Source organism: Lissotriton helveticus, chromosome 10, assembly GCF_964261635.1.
Source record: "Lissotriton helveticus chromosome 10, aLisHel1.1, whole genome shotgun sequence".
NCBI lineage: Eukaryota > Metazoa > Chordata > Amphibia > Caudata > Salamandridae > Lissotriton > Lissotriton helveticus.
In genome coordinates this window covers 765,356,304-765,377,838 of record NC_136071.1, presented here as the reverse complement: position 1 = coordinate 765,377,838, position 21,535 = coordinate 765,356,304, and the positions used below count along the sequence as shown (strand labels likewise).

The following is a 21,535-nucleotide window of genomic DNA, read 5'->3' as shown; positions in this document are numbered from 1 at the left end:
CGAATGTCTAGCTGGAGTTTCATATTATATTCATGTTAAAAATGCAGCTTTCAGTTTGGATTACCAGAATTAAAATATGGGGAATTCGCATAGCTGAAGATAAAGTATGCCAGACAATATTCCAGCTGTGACTTGTTTACAATAAAGAGTTTGCCAAAGGAAACCAAACTTTGCTGAACTTTCCTGTGGTAACTGTTATATTAAACTGAGTGGTGCACAATGTAAATTAAACTACCATTCGATCATGATTGTTTTACATTCTACAATATCAGTGAGTACTTTAGATAGAAGTATCTCCATCGGATAGGATGGAGATTTGTTGCAGAGGGCAGAGGAAGGGTACAGGTGCTCCATGATATTAACTGTCTTTTTTCATCCAGGTCCAACAGGTTTGAGTGAGCAGACATTTTGGTAGAGTGATAGCAAGGATGAATTAGGAAGGGAGTAGCTGGCTCTTCTCTGATTGTGCAAGCGAAGAAAGTTGACACACATTCACTTATGTGCTGGTTATATTCAACATTGTGTGAATGCAGCCACATAGTGACATGATCAGAAGGTGATTCAAATGTTGTTCAATTCAGTACTTTATGCAACTGTACCATACTTCAGTGTGAATCCTTGCCAGTCTCTTTTTTTTCACCAACGGGTGTGGATTGGAACTTGTACCAATCACTCTGTAACTCCCTCATGTTAATCCTTGGATCAATTCTCCTCTTCTTCTCTGGGTCAATAGCTTATGCAATGCCATGCACATTATGTTATTAACCTTTGCAGTTGTTGGCCCACACAACTTTTCCATGTTTGCTTGGAAAAAGTTAGCAGGTGCATGTCTGAGATCTGTGTACCACCCAATGGTACAAGGTCCACCTGGAACTGCCTGCCTTGCATTGGATTTCATCATTAGGTAGTAAAGCGAGGAAGTGTGTACTGATTGTCACCTACTTAGAGTGGCACTAATCACCTGTTCGGCCCGCAAAGTTTTGACTCACCTTCCACAGTGACCTGTCCAGGTCATCATTTCCAACCATACACAAATGGTGCGAGTAACCCCAAAAAATCTGAAGACATTGAATTACAAGACTGTCAATTCCTAGATATTGGACAACTTGTTCCAGCCAGGCAGCAATTGGTCCAGGGAAGGGGCACTAAGCTCCTGAATATGCCCTGGGGACTACGTTAACTTCATTGGGTTCCCAGATAGGCTAATATATTTATGAATGATATTGAAGTGAACACCATTTTCGGTTCAGAAAAATGGATGAAGGCATATATTTTTGATATCATTATATTGACATGACATTATTCTACTCGGTTGTCCAAGCGCAACGGAATTATGGGTATAAATTTGTTCAGCAAAACTTGAACGTACTATCAGATCACATAGAAAAGATCTTACATTATTAAGCATTTTGTTTAATATTGCATTTTATCAAAAGCAGTGGTAGAGTAGGTCAGCAACCAGAGTACATCAATACTAGGCTACTTGTAGGACATGGCAATGATGGAAATTCATTCACTCGGTTTATGTGTTCATTGGGAAAGCTGATTTAAAAAAAAAAATGTTTTTTTTAATTGCTGCAGTGTAGCACAGGTGCGTTTTATGATGCTTGAAGTAGTCTCAAACATCCAAGGAAGAAAGGTGTGAGAAATGAGCAATTAAGAAAGAAACAACCTTTCTAGATTAATGACATGAAGTGTGTAAATTCATGGGGATCCAACCAATCCCCTGATTTCTGTTGATGTATTAATGCATTATGTGACCTGTTATATATCAATTCGTTAAGATACTGGAATTGACAGTCATTGTTACGTTGTGAACTACTAAAATCGCTTGGCTGAAGCTTGTTTTACAGTTAGATATATACATTTTTTGCACTTTTAAATAATAGTATTCTATTTTTTATGTTTGTGTTTTTTTGTTGTTGCTGGACTTTGATTAATTACTCTAAGGAATCCATGTGTTTGCTTTATGGTTAAAAGAAAGGTCATTGACGAAGAGGATGAACCGAAAAAGCAGCCCTTATCATTGGCTTTTTGGAATTGTTTTTTTTTTTGTACAATGGGTTTTTAAGGATTATTTTATCCACATCAGTACATTTCTCTTTTGTTATAAAGTGTTGACGTATCTGATTGCTAATGCTTTTCTGGAAATGAGTATGCCTCTGCAAGGTATAGCATCCATTCCGCATTATGATAATACTTTTTATGCTGTATTGATTAGAAAATGTCCATGTTTCCATTATAAACAATAATAAATAAATAATAATAATTTTATAAAGCGACTGGCTACACCAACTGGTATGTCCCCACGCTACAAAAAAAAACTACATGCAGGGTAGGGTAGTTAGGCGTAGCTCACATTTAGTGAAGCCAGGTTTTCAAGCCTCGTAGGAAAACACTTCTCAGGTGTTTCTGCTCGCAACGAAGGCGGTATTGTGTTCCAATTTTTGGCTGCCAAGTAGTCAAATGAGCGCGCACCCATCCTCGCCCTTTTAATTTTTGGAACTTTGAGCAGATGAGCTCCTGTCGATCTCAGATGACGAATAGGATTGTAAGGGGTCAGAAGATCGTGCAGGTAGCTGGGTCCTTTTCCCTGTAGACTCCGGTGACAGAAACACAAGGCTTTAAAAAGAATTATTTTGTAAACAGGTAGCCATTGAAGGGTATCAAGGACTTTCGGCGAGGAAGCTGTCTTGGGTAGATTAAGAACTAGGCATGCTGCCGCATTCCGAATGTGTTGCAGCCGTTGGAGGCTTCCTTTCGTTGCTCCCAAATAGAGAACATTTCCATAGTCCAGTTGCGATGTAACAAGACTGTGGACTAGAGTTTTCCCGGCTGAGGCGGGAAGGATATGCAGAGTTTTCCTTAACATTTTAAGGATACCAAAGCATCTCCCTGCAACCTTCCTCGTGTGGGTCTCAAAGTATAGTTTTGAATCGAGCCACACTCCTATATTTTTTACTTCTTCTTTAGGAGTGGGCATGGGCCCCAGCCAAGCCGAACACCAGATGGAGGGGGATTTCCCTATGACCTTTACCTCAGTTTTACTTCCATTCAGTTTCAGGCAATTGTTTGACATCCACTAAGCCAGGGGGCCGATATATAAATTAAAAAGGGTTGGGCGCTGTGGGACCCCTTGTGAGAGTGGCAAGATTTTTGACATATGAGTGTGCAGTCAACCTGGAAGCTGCGGTCCTGTAAAAAGGAACTCATCCACTTTAGCGCTTTTCCATCCAGCCTGCCTGACAGTAGTCGCTATAGGAGCAGTTTGTGGTATACTGTGTCAAAGGGTGCACTTAATCCAGCAGGACCAAGGCTACCGTCTGACCAGCATCCACACGCCTATGCAGTGACTCCGTGGCGAAAAGAAGTGCTGACCCAGTAGAGTATGTGGTTCTAAAACTCGATTGCTTGGGGTGGAAAATATTATGTTGATTAATGTGGGCCACTAATTGCTTGTTCACCACCTTCTCTGCTATTTTAGAGAAGTAAGGGAGTAATAAGATGGGACAGAAGTTTTCCAGCAGCTCAGGGTCGGCTGAGGGTTTTTTCTTTAGAGGCAAAGCAGAACAATCGCTTATTTCCAGTTCCTCTGGACCACCCCACATTGAAATGATAGTTTCAGCAGTTGCTGCACGTAGGGTAGTATAACATCTAGCCCCTCCTTTTTCCTGCTCGGCATTGCATGTTCAATTGGCGAGCCATATTTAATGCTTAGTGCCACCCCCTTCAGATCTGTCAATCAGGGGGTCAGAAATTCCAGGAGAGGGTTAATCCTGGGTTCAGTTGGTCTCTCTGGCTGCGTGATAGGACCATTTCGGGCCTCATCAGGGAACGAGTTGTATATTTTGGATACTTTGGATAGAAAGAAATCAGCGATTCAATTGCAGAACCCAGATGAGCTGGTAGGTGGAATCAGCATTCTTTCTAGAGAGGATATATCTTTGTGGATAACAAATAGTTCCTTAGAGGATTTTTCTATCTTTTCTATTTTCTCCTTATAATAGGTGGTATGCCTTTTTTTCATCAGAGTGTGATACTTTTTTTGTGAGAACTTATAAGCATCTTTATTATCTTTCGGGAAATCTGTCTTCCATTTGCGCTCTAGGCGTTTGCAGCATTTTTTAGCGATTCTGAGTGTTTCATTGTAACACGATGCTGACTTGAACCATCTCTATGGGGTACTCGTGGTCCACGCTGCAACTACATCCAGTGCTTCCATTATCCACTTTTCCACTGCTGAGTTGGCCATAATGATCTCATTTCCCTGTAGTGGTAGATTTTGCTGTAAGGCGCAAGTGAAGCTCTCATTGTTGAATCTGGTCCATTTTCTGCTAGGGAAGACAGGGCCTATTCTCCGCACACAGGGATGTTTGGCTAGTGGGATATAGAAGGCTACAAGATGGTGGTCAGACCAAGGCATAGGTGTCAGGGGCTCAACCACTAGCGCTTGATAGTTTGAGAAAATGGGGTCTAATACATGACCTGACCAATGTGTCGGGACCATGGATTTGAGTTCTAGCTGTAAGGTGGCTGATTCTTTGCATAGGGCTTGAGCCTCACTCTTCATGGGACCCTCCACATGTAGGTTTAAGTATCGGAATTTAAAAGAACCCAATGGATCTTAAAAAAACTACCCATGCCCAAAGAGCACAACAGAGGTAAGATATGCTGGTCATCGCAAAGACTAGATATAGTGCATATGTATTTTAGCTTACTTTCTTTCCCACCCTTACCTACTTATGCATGAACTTAATAACATGTTTGTGACCTACACATCCTGTTGCCCTATGTTTTCAAAATGTTACTGCAAACAAGAGAACCTCATAGGCAGTGGGAACCTTGGTCTATGAGTGTATTCAAAGAACAATGGTTCATCTGGAGCCTATTTAGAATAATAAAGCAATTTAGAAGTGAAATTGCTGCACACAGTATACGTATGCATATGTAATCCAGTCATGCAATTATTTCAATTAAAGCCTTTTAATGTCTATGTCAGAACAGAAATTTCTAGCATAGCACAATAATAAAGCACACTATGCTCAAGTGAAAACAAAGAAATCACCGAAAGGGAAGACTGAACATATAGTGAGCGAAAAAAACTGTGTTTATTTGAAGCACACAACTAAAATCTATTTCTTTTATTTTTTTATTTTATTTAAGAAGTTTTGTATAGCGCTAGCCAGACCGCAAGGTATCGGAGCGCTTCACATAATTACAAGGCGGTGCAAAAAGAATGCAAACAGAGCATGGCAAAGTACAATACAGTGCACAGAGACATTCAAGGTGCAAGTCACAGTAGGAGGAAGAGGGAGAAATCCATTACATGTTTTTTTTTTTTTTTTTTGGCCATCCCCGTCCGGGCGGGGAGCAGAATCTCTTAGGACATTCCAGGGTGATCCTATCTGATAGTTAAGGAGTTTGAAGGCATAGATAAGCCTATGTAAGGTTCACCAGTCAGGGGGTCTAGTTTAAAATGACAGTGCATATATAATAGCATTATGTAGTAGAGAGAGCCTCACCTATGCCAATGAACCAGATTTGCATTAAGAGTGAATGAATATAGGTTTTACTAACTCATGGGTAAATACAGGTACCCAAATCAGGAAGGACCAGACACCCTTTAACAAGAGTCCCAATGTATATCATTAAATGTAATAGATTGTGGTTATTTAAATTACCCAGGATTCATATGTTGCAATATAGGCATTGTCTTTTAAAAAGAGAAAATAGTTCCCAGCTTGTACTCACTGAAGTAACATGAATGTAATCAAACTTTTTTCTTTGATGAACACAAATTGCAATGATCCACAAAGTTTTTGGTGCTGCGGCAGCATGTTCTCTGCTCCAGAACACATCATTAGAAACTGCGATTGATGATGTAAACTGACTTGGTATGCTGACTTGGTGCACACAATACTATTTCCACCAACATTTTTAGTCCATTGAACATGCAAAGTAAAGTGGATAAACAATGTCGCTTCACATTTTCTGTGTAATGATAACTGCTTCGCTCATGCCAAAATCGCGAAAATTATGAAAAGAAAGTTGTGTATGCACGGCCGAATTTTGGCTCCATTGTCTGAGGAATGTTCTTTTGGGTGTTGATACCTGGCCATAGTCATCCGATTTAATGTAATACAGGGGTCTGATTTTGGTTGCTTCGTTTTAAAAGGCTAGTTGTATATACTGGAGAATGGGCTTTTCAGGAGACAACGCTGTCCATTATGTTCTGCTCCTTTTTTACTGGTGTTGGTATATACTTTCTTTTACCTCCTTCCTCCCTGAAGAAGGGCAACTCAGTGCTTGGGATGCACTGGAGTAGAGTAGTGAGTGTCTTAATAATTATTTGTCTTCCTTCTTTTTAAGTTCTGTGGCATTGAACCCTACAGTGGGCGTATTCAAAATATCTAGAACTTTTTTGTGTCTATTCTTGAGACTCTCCAGTAATGCATTTTCTAATTTTGTAGTCTCTTTGAACTCTTTTTTGCTAGCTTTTGGGTGGTTTCTATGCCGAGTACCCTCCAGTGGCTTGAGCAAGTTGTGGCTGAAACCTCCACTGAACTGTTTGTCTTTTCTAAAGATTTCTGGAACCAAGTGGTATCATTCTGACATTTAGGTATGCCGGAAGACTGCTGTTCCATCCGCACATGCTTTTTTCCCCTCAGGTTTCTATGGTGCGGCATGTTTCTGGTCAGTAGTAATTAATTATTTAATTCTTAGAATTGAAGGGCCACTAATCATTTTGGCTTGGTATTAATATGTTTATGTGAGGGCCTTCCTCTTTGTCATTTTATGTAGAGAGGGGTGCAAGGGGAAACATATATAGTAAATATATATATGGTATACCTTGGAACAAGGGTTAGGGTTTTCTTAAAAATCTTAATATTATGTAATTGCGCTCTATAGAGTTACAACAAATAAGAGTAACCCACATGCCAGCGGAGCCTGGGTCTGTTTGTTTATTACAGACCAGTGGTTCACCTGGAGCTCATTTAGAATAATAAGACAATTTAACAGTGAAATTGCTGCGCATGTTAAATGCATACTTAAGTAATTCATCCATGCAGTTATTTCAATCAAACCTTTTTAATGTATGTCAGAATAGCAATTTCTAGTTCGCTGTGCCCCCAGTGAAATAAGAAGAAACCACATAAAGGGAAGAGTGAACATGCAGTGAGTGAAACAAGCTGTGTGTTTATTCAAAGCACACAACTGCAGTCTATCTGAAGTTATGACTTGATTAAATCTTCTCAGTATTAGAAATGTGTCCTGTTGCTTAGCGGTGTTTGAAGCTCTTTTAAAGTATCAAGGTCTCATCAAGACAGCTAAGTGCAGGATACCCCTATGCGGTAAATTATAATAACTTTCATTAGCGGTTAGTAGTAATGATAGACTGGTTGGCTGAGACAGATTAAGAAGGATAAATACCAGTGGTGGCTCCTCCGTTAAGGCGGAGGAGCATTGCCCCACTGCTTTTCAGCAGTGTAAATGAAGAAAAAATAAAATGATAATAACCCAATGTTATTATCATTTTATTTTTTTCCTGCTGCTGCAGCTTTGTGGGGCCGGGCTGCTCTGCTAACAGAGCGGGGGGAAGTGGTGGGCACTATGTAAGTGCGCATTCATGTTTGGATGGCTGTCTCAGGCCGGCCAAACAGTCATGCGTACTTTGCATGTTCTCCACCCAAGCTGCTTTACAGCCTGGTAGGAGAAAATGCCCTGGCTTCCAGTCCCCGTCACAGCACTGAACCACAGCGCTCAGACCAATCACAATGCTACATTGCAGTGTTGTGTTCAGTTTATGGGAGCCTGGGTGCTGCCTGTTCCCTCCTGACACGGAGGAGAAAGGAGGATAGATGCAGCAATCAGGTATTTTTTTTCTTCTTTTTTTACACCCTTTTACCCACTCACCCCTACCTTGCCACTCCCGATCTATGCCGGCCGCCACTGATAAATACCTCATGATGTTCGAGTGGCCACTTGCTTACTACATCCTTGGCAGTAACCTATAGAATGAACTGTAGGGTTCCCCAGTCAGGGACTTTGATGTAGAAAGATAGTGCGTATGTAATAGCGGTATACTGTAATACCCAGAGAGCCTCACTTATCGCAGTGAACCCAAGTGACATCAAGGGTGAATGAATATATGATTTAATTACTCCTAGATAAGTGCGACTGACCTATTCAGGAAGGGACCCACACACACACACACACACACAACCATCAATGAGAAGCCCAAAGTATAACACATTAATTGTAACAGTAAATCGTTATTTAAATCACTCAGAAGTCGTACGTTGTAATATAGGGATTCCCATGTAATCGTTAAAGAGCCCGTTGCATCAAAGGTATGTATGGCTCGGGAAGGATACACCTATGTTTTTATAAAATCATCGCCATCCCCCATACTGTGAATCCATTTTCCGCAGTGTTACACATCCACATCGAAGGCGCTGATTGTGAGTGTGTTAAGAGACATAATGCTGTTTATCGCAGCTAATAAAATCTGACACTGTGGGGTTCGGAATATATTGGGTGTGATAAATCACACCAGTACTTAACATGCCAAAATCTGCATATTACAGTAAAGGCCATTCTGTTTCCCCCTGTTAAATTCCAGCAGGTTTGACCTGCCCAAATTTAATTACAGGTGAGGTATTAAATACACCCAATAATTACCGCATGTGGAAAATACCACCCAGCTCAGCATTCTGACCCTTCGCAAACAGGGGTTTGTGCGTGTATCGGAAAACACTGATGAACTCTGACTCAGGGCTTAAGTGACCAGTTATCGACAATATTGATATACTTCATCTCGTTTTTCTTTTTACCTTTTATGTTATTTTCTTGCTTAATTCTATCACCCGTGAATCTGTTAATGGACATATTTTTACTTTTCAAACTTCACAGAAAATGTTAAACCGTTTTACTTTGTTGAATTGCAGTGCTGATCACGGTAAATCGAATAATAATCTTCCTATTATAGAAAATAGCAAAAACTGATGTGCTCAGTATTTTTCCATGAAATAATCTGAACACATTCCATCTGATATAGGCAATGCTCCCCCAATCTACTTGCCTTGCCATTTTACATAAACCCATATTTCGAATTTTATTTATATACCATACATCCTGATTTTGGTTCAATGTATCTATTTGTACATCACTGCAGTCTCCCATCATTTACTTTCACATTACTATTCTCGTCCATGTTTTCATTCTTGATTTTTCAGCACAGTTTCTAGTCACTTTTGTCAATTTCATTCACACTTTAGGTTTGATATACTGCCATAAGGCCTGTTTTACATTATCTCTATTCTTGATTGAATTTCCTTTTCTCAGGTCTATTGCTGATGCTGTTTTGCTACCCAATATAGAAGCGTTTCTGTTTGTCAGTGCTTTGCATTTAAAAGAGCATACCTACCATGACTCCAGGCTACCATTTTTTTCAGAGGAGCAAATGGCTCCTGAATTAAAAATTGCAGGAGTTAGTCCTGATTTGTTGGAACCAAAACTCTAAATGAGTGGAATGAAAACATTTGTATCATGCAGATAACTGATTTTATGTCACTGAACAAAAGAACTCAGTCTTTACTCACTTTCATTTATACATTTTAATTTTTCTAACCTGGACCCAGATCAACTCTCATCCCTCATATTATTCTACTCTAGTCTTTAAGCAACTCTAATCTAACACTTTCACACCACATCTACTTGCTTTCCATTATACTCACAGACACAAAGGCCACTCTCCCCTCTAGCTCATTCTTTAGCTATACACTTACATTCCCTATTCACACTCCCCTGAACCCTTGTCCTGACCTATTTTGAAATTCATACAAAATTCCAGGAGTATTCATGGAAATCTGTATCGTTTGCATATTCCCAGTAGTAGTTCTGAAACTAGAAATTCCATTCATTTCGTTAACTCATTTTCACACATACAAACAATGGAGTGTGGTTCAGATACACTTCCAACTGAGAAGAAATTTTGAAGATAAATGTCTGTGAAGGTAAAGTTCAGCGGGGCAAGGTAGCCGGCAGTATCCGAGGAGGAGGCGTCATAGTTGCGGCGCCACTGGATGAAGTCACAGCGGAGATTTCTGCATTCAGACTTAGTCTCTTTTTTAGGGCTCGCCTACGACGAACGCGCTGAAAGCGCGTTCTCGCAAGCGAGAACTATAGTCGTCGTCTCAGCAATCTGAGACCGACGAAGTGAGACAAGACCTGGCCGCGCGCAGCGTTTTTCCATAGGATAACGTTGTGCGCGCGGCCAGGTCTTGTCTCCACAGCATCGCAGGGCAGACAGGATCGCGTCGCGCGCCTCTCTGGAATGCAGGGGGAGTCTGCAGAGGGGCTCGCGACGCTTTGCAGTGGCAGGCTTAGAGATGGTGAAGGTTTTCATTACCCCACCCACCTCGTGTTGTTTGCGTGATGAAACATATTCCAGTCACTGGCTGTTTTACTCAGTTTTTTTCACCCATCTTGTTTGTTTCCTTTCCCACCCCCACCTCCTACTCTTACCTCCCAAACCTTTACGGTGGAAATAAAGTGGGCTCGTTTATCAGCGTATTTTCATGTTTTATGTTTTATTTCAGGAGCCCTGTCCTTCTGCCACTTTGAAAATGTGTACATCCTTAGTGATACGTTTTCTGGAAACGGTTGTTTATCATGCCCCTGCGAACGGTAACTTGCGCTACTCTCCTTTCAGTTCCCCCAGCAGCAGTTGTGACTAGATAACAGCGGAAGAAAGCGTCCGTGTTTTATCCAAGGAATGACGAGTATTCCTGCCACACACTTGTGCTGTTTCAGAACTGTACATCTGAAAGAAGCGTGGAAAATCTTAAACCGATAACGTTTCATGGGTTCGTGTTTTGTATTGTTATAACTAGAAAAGCGACTTGGGATACATTTAGATAAATAAACTATTAAATATTTTGTTTTCTTTATGCACGCTTTTGTGGTGTTTTGTTCAGTCGTTTTATGTAGTCCTCCTTAGTGTGATTCAAGCAACTGTGCGATTGGGCAGAGCTTTTAGTGGCGTAGTTAGATCAGAATCTTGCCGAAATGGCAGAAGTGTTTCCAAATCTTGATTGTTTTTTAGTAGGGTTTTTTGTGTTGCGAAGGACGGGATTGCAAAATCTTCAGAATATTTTACCTGGATTTTGACCGTGCCTTCATCAGTTGTCCGCACCTCATACTCCATGAAATAACATGCCTCGGTTTAACGACTGAAATCCGTGTGTGCCTTATCCAGAGTTCCCACCCTATCTTTCTTGTCGTATTTTATCCCCCGGAGATCCTCTGCATTTTTTTGGCTGTGTCTGTGTGGTCCCTAATGGAGGAGGCACACAAACACCGACTAAAGTGCCTCACGGAGGAGCCCTTGGTGGCTAAAGAGATACCCACAAATGGTCCACCAGCCCTGGGATTCTTGAGGAGGCAAGACACATCACTCACTTACACAGAACTCGGGTGCAGGTAAAATGTCCACAGACCACCTAGACAAATGTTCCGTGAAAAATAATTGATGTCTTTGAATGTAACCACCAAAGGCTTCGTCACCCCCCTCCTTCCATTAACCACCACCTGGCTATTGTGCTCTTAGCACCTGGATTTTAACAGCTTCTACCAACATGCTGCATCATCCTGTTGCACAACAGAATACAAAATAAGAAAGTGTGGATGCGACAAAGTCCTTGATACTATGCACTGTAAGTGTTTGCCATTTCATGATTTCAATTGTTTGAGTAACTGATTTTAAAGTACATCGCAGTCTATGTAGTCCATGTAGTCTCCTTCACCAGCACTGTAGATTACCACCCCATCAAATTGCTTCAAAGAGGTGCTAACTCCTGAAGATTATAAATATTAGAGGATAACCTTGCCAGCATTCAAGTTTAAGACCGGTTTGAGACGTGGGCGATCTTTGTTTTTATCAATTATTTGATGGCCTCATCAATTCCCCTATCTTTTCTTCACCCGATTCCATACCCTCATATATTAAACTTAACCCCCTTAATCGGATCGGATTAATTTTTCTCTTCTTGATGAGCTCACTTCTAACATAAAATCCTCTCCCAGAAAACCAAAACTCTTTAACACCTTTACTGCTGTTCAGATTTACACTGTGTGCTGAAGATTGCAAAAACCCACTGTTCATGACGAGCTCAGCTCGTCATGAGCACACAAGCAGTGTACTGCATGACGAGCTGAGCTCGTCATGAGCATGGAAGGGGTTAAGTACTCAGATGGGTCAATGTGGGCAGCAGAGGGGTGCAGGGTGAAGATGTGTACCTGTTGTGCAGTGTTGCCAGATTTTGAGACCTTCCTCATACTGTCTTCTCCGTGCCTTATTTCTCCATCTCACATGTCTCGTCATTTCTTCTTCTCTCTCTGCCCCCCAACACACTCCTTTTTTTTACTTTGATAAGCGTGGCGCTGTATTCAAGGACACCTCACTATGCAATGCAATAGGTGTTGCTTTTGGTATTGTAAATAACAATGCCTTTTAATTTTATAAGGCATTTACAATGTCATAGCTCAAAATAATGTCATTGCGAGACCTATTGCATTGTAAATGCTTGTTGAAAGTTGAAAATCTCCAGCGGGGTGAAGCTGTAGCTGACAAGGGCTTCACGAGGCTGGATACCACTTCTTCGAGGAGCCGCTGAGCATAATTTTTTCAGTGACACTGCATGGGCGCTGCTTTCAAATTTTTGTCTCTAATCATAGTTCCTGCTACACCTCAGCTTTACAATAGGGTTGCTCTATGAGACGGCAGGGAGGGGTACATTTATGGTTCTCCCCTACCAAATGTTCAGTGATGTTCCTAGTCATCTCATTAGTTTTTTGCAACCATAGTGTAGTCTGCACTGTTGAAGACATAGCCCCTATATTATCAACACTGTTTTTAACCCAAACAGTGACTGTTCTGCACACACCGATAGTACTGTTTCTCTTTTCTCTCACCAGGTGATGCCAAAACTGGTGGACTGTATTGGACAATGCGAAACTCCTGAATTTCGTGGCCTTGCAAAATTTCTCGAAAGTTTGTGTTACGTAATTTTGCATAACCGTTTTTTAAATGAGAGCATATCTCACGTTTAATCGCCTCAAAAGATACCAGTGAACACTTATTTGCAAAGAAAAATGGTTCGCTGAGAGGCAGAGATATTTTCTGATCAAACTAATCTCCTGCTGCTGTCAGTTACACGGGATACTGGCAAATTATACTTCCTCTAACAGCATCATTATTGAAAGTTTCATGGATTTTGTGACATGTACAGTTTCGCATTAAGTCGGCGTTGCTTATACTTAATCATTTTGTTTGAAATCAGTGTTTGTGTATTTATTTTCATTGTTACTGAAAACAATTCAGTTGTTCAATTACTTAGGCCCAGGAAATGCACTTATTTCTTCCAAAACTGAGAGTAAACTGGAACAAGCATTTGCAATGCAATAGGTCTCGCATTTGCGAGAGTTTGAGCTCTTGGCATTGTAAATGACAATGCCTTTTATTTATGTGTTGGTTTTTAAAACATAAATAAAAGGCATTGTAATTTAGAATGCCAATAGCTTAAACTCTCGCAAATGCTACAGTCTACAATTAACTATGTGCTTTGTTTGTCCATAAAACTCTGTCAAGTTTGTGACACAAGCTGTACTTCTCCTGCAATTACAGGAAGTGATTTGTCATCCAGAGCTTTAGGAATGGATCATTGAAGAATATCTTGTCACCCGTCATGCAGTGTAGGATTGAATACAGAGCTTCCCTGTCACTACTTCACTAGGCTTCACAGCAAGTTGTTCTACAGAACATGGACATGGATGCTCCATTTTTACATCCCTCCCCTTACCATGTCCACCTATACCGGCAAGTGCTCTACAGTGCCATGGTGCACTGTAAAAAAAACACATACATCTAGACCACAAGATTGTGGCAGTTAACAAGATTTAACCTCCACCTTCTAAGTGATGTTGAAAGGCAGGGTGTGAAGTCCAAGGAAGACCTACCCTTCCCCAAGTCCCAGAGTCCCTAAACTGACAATAGTTCTGTTGCTTTCAGCAGAGTGAGGTGAGCCAGAACTGCAATCTTAGTGGACACCCCTTATAGAAACCAAAAAAAAATGAGAAAAAAAATACTTTCCGTATTTGTCACTCTCCTGAGTCTCTGTCCTGGTGCAGCTCCTCCGTCTCCTCCTGTTCCTCGTTCTCCGGCATTCCCTCTCAATCCGGTCGCCGTCAGCGTCTTTGCGCTCGTCCTGATCCTTCCGCCGGTCGCCATCTTTAGAGCCAGTCATGTGCCTCATCCGGCGTATCAAAAAACCAAGTTTTACCATCTGCCACTATACGAAGCTGAGCCGGAAAGAGCATAGAGTATGGTATTTCACGGGATCTCAGCGTCTTTTTAACCTCCAGGAAACTTCTGCGGCGCGCTGCAAACGTCACTGTGTAATCTGGGCAAAAGGAGATCACCGAGTTCTGCACACGGATAGGCGGTGCTACCCGGGCCGTTTGAAGTATAGTGTCTCTATCCCGATAGTTGAATATTCAGGCCAGCACCGGTCGCGGGGGCGCTCCAGGCCTGGGCCTACCTCCTGGTACTCTGTGGGCTCTTTCCACAGTGAAAAAGTTCGAAAGTCCTTTGGGCTGCAGCGGGCCCTTTATATGTTCCTCTACACGTAGGAGCGCGAGGCGAGCGTCAGGCAATGACTCTTACTGCATAGAAAAGATAAATGCTGACGTTTGGAAAAGGGAGTGTCTTTTTTCCCCCCCTTACTAGAGCCGTTATAGGATTAAGTTCCTCAAACGAGAAGGACCCACCTTGTCGAATATCGAGAAGACAAAAAGGCGTTTTATGTTTATGATTTTAAGCGGATACGCTTTGTTGGCTACGAGGCACAGCCAACGTGATTTTTCTTTATGGAAGATATTGGATTATTTTTACTTGGAATTATTTTTCCTGTGAATGACAGTATGCTGAAGTTGTGTCTAGACCAAGTCATTTTTTTCCAGTTGCTTTCCAGCGCATTACAGTTTTTCACATGACCGTCCAACTTTGGGCTGGCTCCTTTTTTCCATCTTTGTGTTACTTGAGAAGTTTAACTGGGTGGCATTGGAACTTTTTCCCTTAAACTCTATTTCTTTTCAATACGCCAAAAGGATATTGTTTATTCGACTCCATATTCCGAGAGGAGTTACCGGGCAGGTCCAGCTGTGGGATTTTCCGTCTCTTTCCTGTAACCAGAGCTAGACACTGTTGTGATTCAGAGGGCAGGACACAGGCTCCCTTCAGCTCACATATGTGAGAGATTTAGAGTCTACGCCTCCGCTGCTTTGCTTTAAACCTTTGGTATTTTTTGTGTGAAGATGTATGAACGGTACAAGCGACGGTACAGACTCTGTGACATTTGCAAAGTGGACAGAGCGGTAGATGTGGTGTTGTTAAAGGTACTTATTTCAAAATATGCTTTTCACATAATAATAATTTGTATTTATTCTACTTAGAAGGGTATTATTGCTTTTTTGCTGCATTTGTGCAAGATCATGTCTAAGTCTAATGTATATGTCTATGTTGATTTTTGAGATGTCGTTTAGCTTCTGTTAACACCTAAATTCTGGTTGTAATTAAAAAGAGTTTGCACATACAGTCTCTACAAGGCTTTAACTCGCGCATTTATGCTACCATAATAATGCAGGAGCATGTGACGGGTAATTTATGCGCAAAATCCATCCCAAACTTCGAGTGTTTTTATTACGTTGAGTTGAGGGAAAGCAGTTTGGGGAGTAGAAGCATTTACGGTAATACTTTGAAATATACGTAGTGACAAAAATGCCCAAATCGCCCCCGATCATTCCTGCACTTCCGGTTTGCCCTCGGTGGCTGATAGGAGGGGGCATGCCCCACCAACGCAATTAAAATCGATTTACGGTTCCCGTGGCACAGGGCACAATGGGGGCATGCCGCAACAACGTGATTAAAAGCGTTTAAAGCTCCCCGGGCATAAACTTGCCTTCTGCTGGGGCGGGACTACGTCCCCCAGCATTCCTACACCTCCTGTTTACCCTCAGTGGTGGTGAGGAGGGGCCACGTCGCAAAAACGTGCTTAAAAGCTCTTTAAGCTTTCCGTGGCAGGGACGCTCCTGGGACAAAGGCGGGTCGGTCTTTCGCCTGACCGGGACCAGAAGAGATGGCAATAAAAATAAACCAGGAGGCTGGGGAGAGAAGCGGAGGGGGATCGAGTCACATTGCCGGTGCCTGCCCCCGCCGCCTACCAAGCCCATGCAGCCGCAACCACCGCGGGACGAGAGGAGTCCGATAGACCTGGTGCGTGGGGTGGGGGGGGGGCTGTGTGTGTGCCCGTGAGCCCGTGAGTGGGGGGTGGGGGTGGGGGTGGGTGCGTCCGTGAGGGGGATGGGGGGGGGCGTCCGTGAGTGGGGTGGGAGTGGGGTGGGAGGGGGGTGCGTGCGTGTGTGTGCAATCCTGTCTGCGTGTGTGTGCCTTCGGCCGGCATGCGTAAGCGCGTCCACAGACCCTGATCGGCTCGTGCACCGGTCTGTACCACTTGGGAGGGAAAACAACAACAATAGGTCTCGCTGGCGACATGCGTCGCCAAGTGCGAGACCTAAAAACGGATGCAGTACTACAAAGTCGACATTCTGGTTTCATTACTGAAATAGGGAAATGTACGCCACTGCTTCAAGCCGGGCCGAAGACGCCTGAAATGGCAGAAACCGGTCCCCGGAAGCTTGTTTCCTTCCCAGTGTAAGAATTGGCTTTTGTAGTCTGGTCTGCCCTGTTCCCATGATGCACTGGGCCAGGGACAGACTAATTTGCATACAGCCAGGTTCTGAAACTGGGATGGTGCAATGAGCTAAAAAACGGTGTTGGATCTAGCCCTGATCTCTTGACTGGGTGAGAGTACTCTGCTTAATTCAGAGACTCTGTCCATCACCACCCCTTGTTGTAAATAATTTTGTCCACCCTAAGCGTGGAAGCGTATACTCAGATGTGAGTCCCGTGCTCATTGCACCATCAGGATTCAAGCTAGCCGGGCCGAAGACGCCTGAAATGGCAGAAACCGGTCCCCGGAAGCTTGTTTCCTTCCCAGTGTAAGAATTGGCTTTTGTAGTCTGGTCTGCCCTGTTCCCATGATGCACTGGGCCAGGGACAGACTAATTTGCATACAGCCAGGTTCTGAAACTGGGATGGTGCAATGAGCTAAAAAACGGTGTTGGATCTAGCCCTGATCTCTTGACTGGGTGAGAGTACTCTGCTTAATTCAGAGACTCTGTCCATCACCACCCCTTGTTGTAAATAGTTCACTTTTTTTTAGGACATGGTGTCTCCAGAGATGGTATTTTGTGAAATATAAAGTTGTAGTCGATGAAGTGAATAAAACATTTGATTACTTCCTTCCAATTTAAATGCCTTGGGCCAAAAACGTTCTAGTTTGGGTTGTCTGTTAACATTATCGATTTTATGAAAAACAAAAAAAAATCTAATTTATCTTTTTATATTATGTTTCCACAGTGAGAGAAAAACGCAAGAGTCAGTATATAAACCATGTAAGTAGAAGTGTTTTATGCCTCCTTTCTATTCGGCGAAATGTGCCTCACCTCGTTATAACTTTTTTGTTTTGTGAACTTGAAACCATGATTTTCTAAAGAACAGAGATTTAGGTACTGTTATAGAGAAAATGTCTTACTGCTATTTACGTATTATTATTATTATTATTATTAATGTCCTCATCTTCAAAATTATTGTTAATATTATTACTATTAATGCTATTATAGCTGTGGTTTCTATTAATATTAGAAATACTATCTGTAAAAAGAAAAGATGACTTATTTGAAAACATGTGTAAAAATATGTTTAAAATGTATGTACAAAATAATAAAAAGTTGTAATATCGATCGTGGAAATCCCTATTTCCCAAAATCTTACAGTTAGCTTAGCTTGTGAATATTCGCTGTGAGACACTATGGCCATATTAGACATAGCGCTTTGGGTGTGCACAGGCGTTTACATCAGTATTTTTTATGCCTGGGGCACTTTGATATTACAGAGCGAGCTGCCAATGCTTGCATGTGCTCTTCTTTAATATGGAAAATACAAAAATGTGATGAATGTAATGCTTGAATTAATCTCTGCCACAGTAATTACTTGGGCTACATCCCAGTCCATTGTGTTTTTTGCTTACCGTGCCACTTTAGATTAGACCCAGTCATAGGCAAATCAGCCTTGGTCCTGCTCCATTGAGAACCGCCCAGCACGAACTGCTAAGCGAGGTTCTCTCTAAACCAGAAATCAAGTCACCCAAGATCGGTTTTGGTCTCGATGGCATTCTTAGGTTGGGTTCAGCTTGGTTCCCGTGGCAGAGTGAGCACTGACCCTATGTCAGGGCATCCTTGTCAGACAATGTGAGCCCCAATGAAAAATACAAAGAAGTGATGGATGTAATGCTTGAATTAATTTCAGTATTGGTAATCACTTTAGGACGCATCCCAGTTCCTTGTATTTTTGCTCACCATGCCACATCAGATTTCTGTTCTGTGAAATCAGCTCCGCTTTATAACTTTTGTGTTTTATGAACTTAAAACCATGATTTCCTTAAGCACAGCAGCCAGGGCCACTGGAATTATGTGACGGGAACCCCAAATTATGCTACAGTGTTGACTAAATTATGCAGCAAGAAAAGGCAAATTATGACCCTCTGGGCGGGTCACACCACGCACCGCGCACACTCCCCGGGAGTGAGCCCAGGCTGCCTCGATCCCGCCGAGTGCCGCCGCTGCCCGCAGCTGTGCTCCTGACCACTGGTGTGCTCCTGACCACTGGTGTGGTATCCGCCTCTGTAGCGCAGCGCTGTTTTTCCCCTGCTGACTGTTGTTTTCTCCTCTGGTACCCGTATCGTGCCCAGCCACTGTCTCCTGTTATATTTAGTTTGTTTCCCCGCTGACTGCTGTTTTCTCCTCTGTTGCCCGTATCGTGCCCAGCCACTGTCTCCTGTTATATTTAGTTTGTTTCCCCGCTGACTGCTGTTTTCTCCTCTGTTGCCCGTATCGTGCCCAGCCACTGTTATCTGTTATATTTAGTTTGTTTCCCCGCTGACTGTTGTATCCTCCTCTGCTGCCCTTACTGTGCCCAGCCATTGTCCTCTGTTTATTGAGTTTTTTCGCTGTTTTCCCTCTTGCTGTGCCCCCGCCGCATTTCCCGCCACCTCCCCGCTCCCCGCCGCTGCTCCCCTGCGGCCCCGCCCCCTTCCCTCTGGGACCCTTCCCATTCGCCGCCCCGCTCCCGCCTCCTAGCTGCTCCTCCCTCGCTCCGCCCCCCCGACTCTCCACATATGGCAGAGCGGCAAACGCGCAGCGAAGACGCGCAGCGGGCGCGCCGATTGTGCGCCAAGGGCGCGCCAAAGGCAAGCCCGTCTGCGCCCGTCTGCGCCTGGCCAGAGCCCGTACCCTTGGCCCCCGGAGACACCAGCCCACCCGCCGGACCTACGACGCCACCGAACTCAACGCACTCAACACCGGCCGGATCCCCGGATGCTACCGAGCCACCCCGAGACGAACCCACGGACCCTTCAGCTGCCATTCCTGCAACTTCTCCTGCATCCAGACCTGCACTGCACCCGCACCCGCCAAGCCGTGCACTAACAGCAACCACCTGAAGTGCATCCTTCTCAACACTCGCTCCGTCCACAGACACGCCGTCCAACTCTGGAACCTGATCGACACAACATCACCAGACGTCGCCTTCCTCGCGGAAACCTGGATGAACGCCTCCTCAGCACCCGACATCGCCATCGCCATCCCGGACGGATACAAGATCACCCAGAGGGACCACGGCAATCAGACCGGAGGAGGCATAGCCATCGACCACAAGAACACCATCCGCATCACGACCAACACCGACGACACCCTAAAAGCCGCCGAACACCTGCACTTCCAGATCCACACCGACCCCAAGACCACCCTCAGAGGCACCCGGGACCACGCACACAGTTCAGCGAAGACATCGCCGACTTCATCAGCCCGCACGCCCTCCCCCCCACTGACTACATCCTCCTCGGGGACCTCAATTTCCACCTGGAGAACAACAACGACCGCAACACCACCACCCTGCTACACAACCTCGCCAACCTCGGGCTCAAGCAGCTGGTGACCACCCCCACCCACTACGCCGGTCACACGCTCGACCCCATCTTCTCCTCCAGCAAGGACATCACCTTCAGCCACGCCACCGGTCTCCACTGGACGGACCACAGCTGCATCCACTTCAGCTTCAGAAAGAACACGATCCACCACCACCAGCAACACGTTGCACGCAGAAGCTGGAACAAGATCACAGCCGACCAGCTCGCTGCATCCCTGAGCCAGGACCCCCCCGCCAGCTCAGCGAACCCCAGCCTGGCCGCCAACAACCTCACGAAGTGGATCAGCAGCTGCGCTGACGACCTCGCCCCGCTGAGGAACCTGCCCAGCAGACCCGGCAGTAAGAAAGCACCATGGTTCACCGACGAACTCAAGAGCTCCAAGAAGAACTGCCGAGCCCTCAAGAGAACCTGGCGCAGAGACCCAACACCAGACAACATGACCACCCTCAAGCTCGCCACTCGAAAACACCACCAACTGATCCACGCCACCAAGAAAACCGCTTTGAAGGAACGACTGGACAACAACGCACACAACAGCAAGGAACTCTTCAACATCGTCAAAGAGCTCTCCAACCCCGGAAACAATGACATCACCCCATCACAAGACCTCTGCAACTCCCTCGCCGCCTACTTCCACAACAAGATCGCAGACATACACAACAGATTCAGCACACAGCCAACGCACCCACGACCGCACCGGCACCCCCCACCACCACCCTCCGCGCCTGGACCCCGATCAACACCGAAGAAACGCAACGCACGATGAACTCCATCCACTCCGGATCTCCAACCGACCCCTGCCCCCACCACGTCTTCAACAAGGCCGACGCCGTCATCGCACCCCACCTCCGGAACATCATCAACACCTCCTTCGACACCGCTACCTTCCCGGAGAGCTGGAAGCACGCCGAACTCAGCGCTCTACTGAAGAAACCAATAGCAGACCCCACCGACCTCAAAAACTACCGCCCCATCTCGCTCCTCCTGTTTCCGGCCAAAGTCATCGAGAAGACCGTCAACAAGCAGCTGGCCGCCTTCCTCGAGACAAACGGATCCCTCGACCTCTCGCAGTCTGGCTTCCGGGCCAACCACAGCACCGAGACCGCCCTCATCGCAGCCACCGATGACATCCGAAACCTGCTCGACAACGGGGAGATTGCGGCCCTCATCCTCCTGGACCTCTCCGCGGCATTCGACACTGTCTGCCATCGCACCCTAGTGCAGCCCCTCAGCAACGTCGGAATCCAAGAGAAGGCGCTAGAATGGATCATCTCCTTCCTCGCCGGAAGGACACAGAGAGTCCGCCTCCCCCTTTCAGATCAGAAGCTACCAAAGTCATCTGCGGCGTTCCTCAAGGCTCCTCGCTCAGC

At 44.5% G+C, this 21,535-nt stretch overlaps 1 protein-coding gene across 1 annotated transcript in view; it reads left to right on the top strand.

Annotated features, from left to right (window-relative positions):
* Window positions 1-21,535, top strand: part of CCNY (cyclin Y) — a 503,311-nt gene that overhangs the window by 309,133 nt on the left and 172,643 nt on the right. Inside the window, exon 3 of the mRNA XM_078663312.1 lies at window positions 17,540-17,574. Coding sequence (XP_078519438.1) covers window positions 17,540-17,574 — 35 coding nt within the window. The remainder of the gene's footprint in view (window positions 1-17,539; window positions 17,575-21,535) is intronic.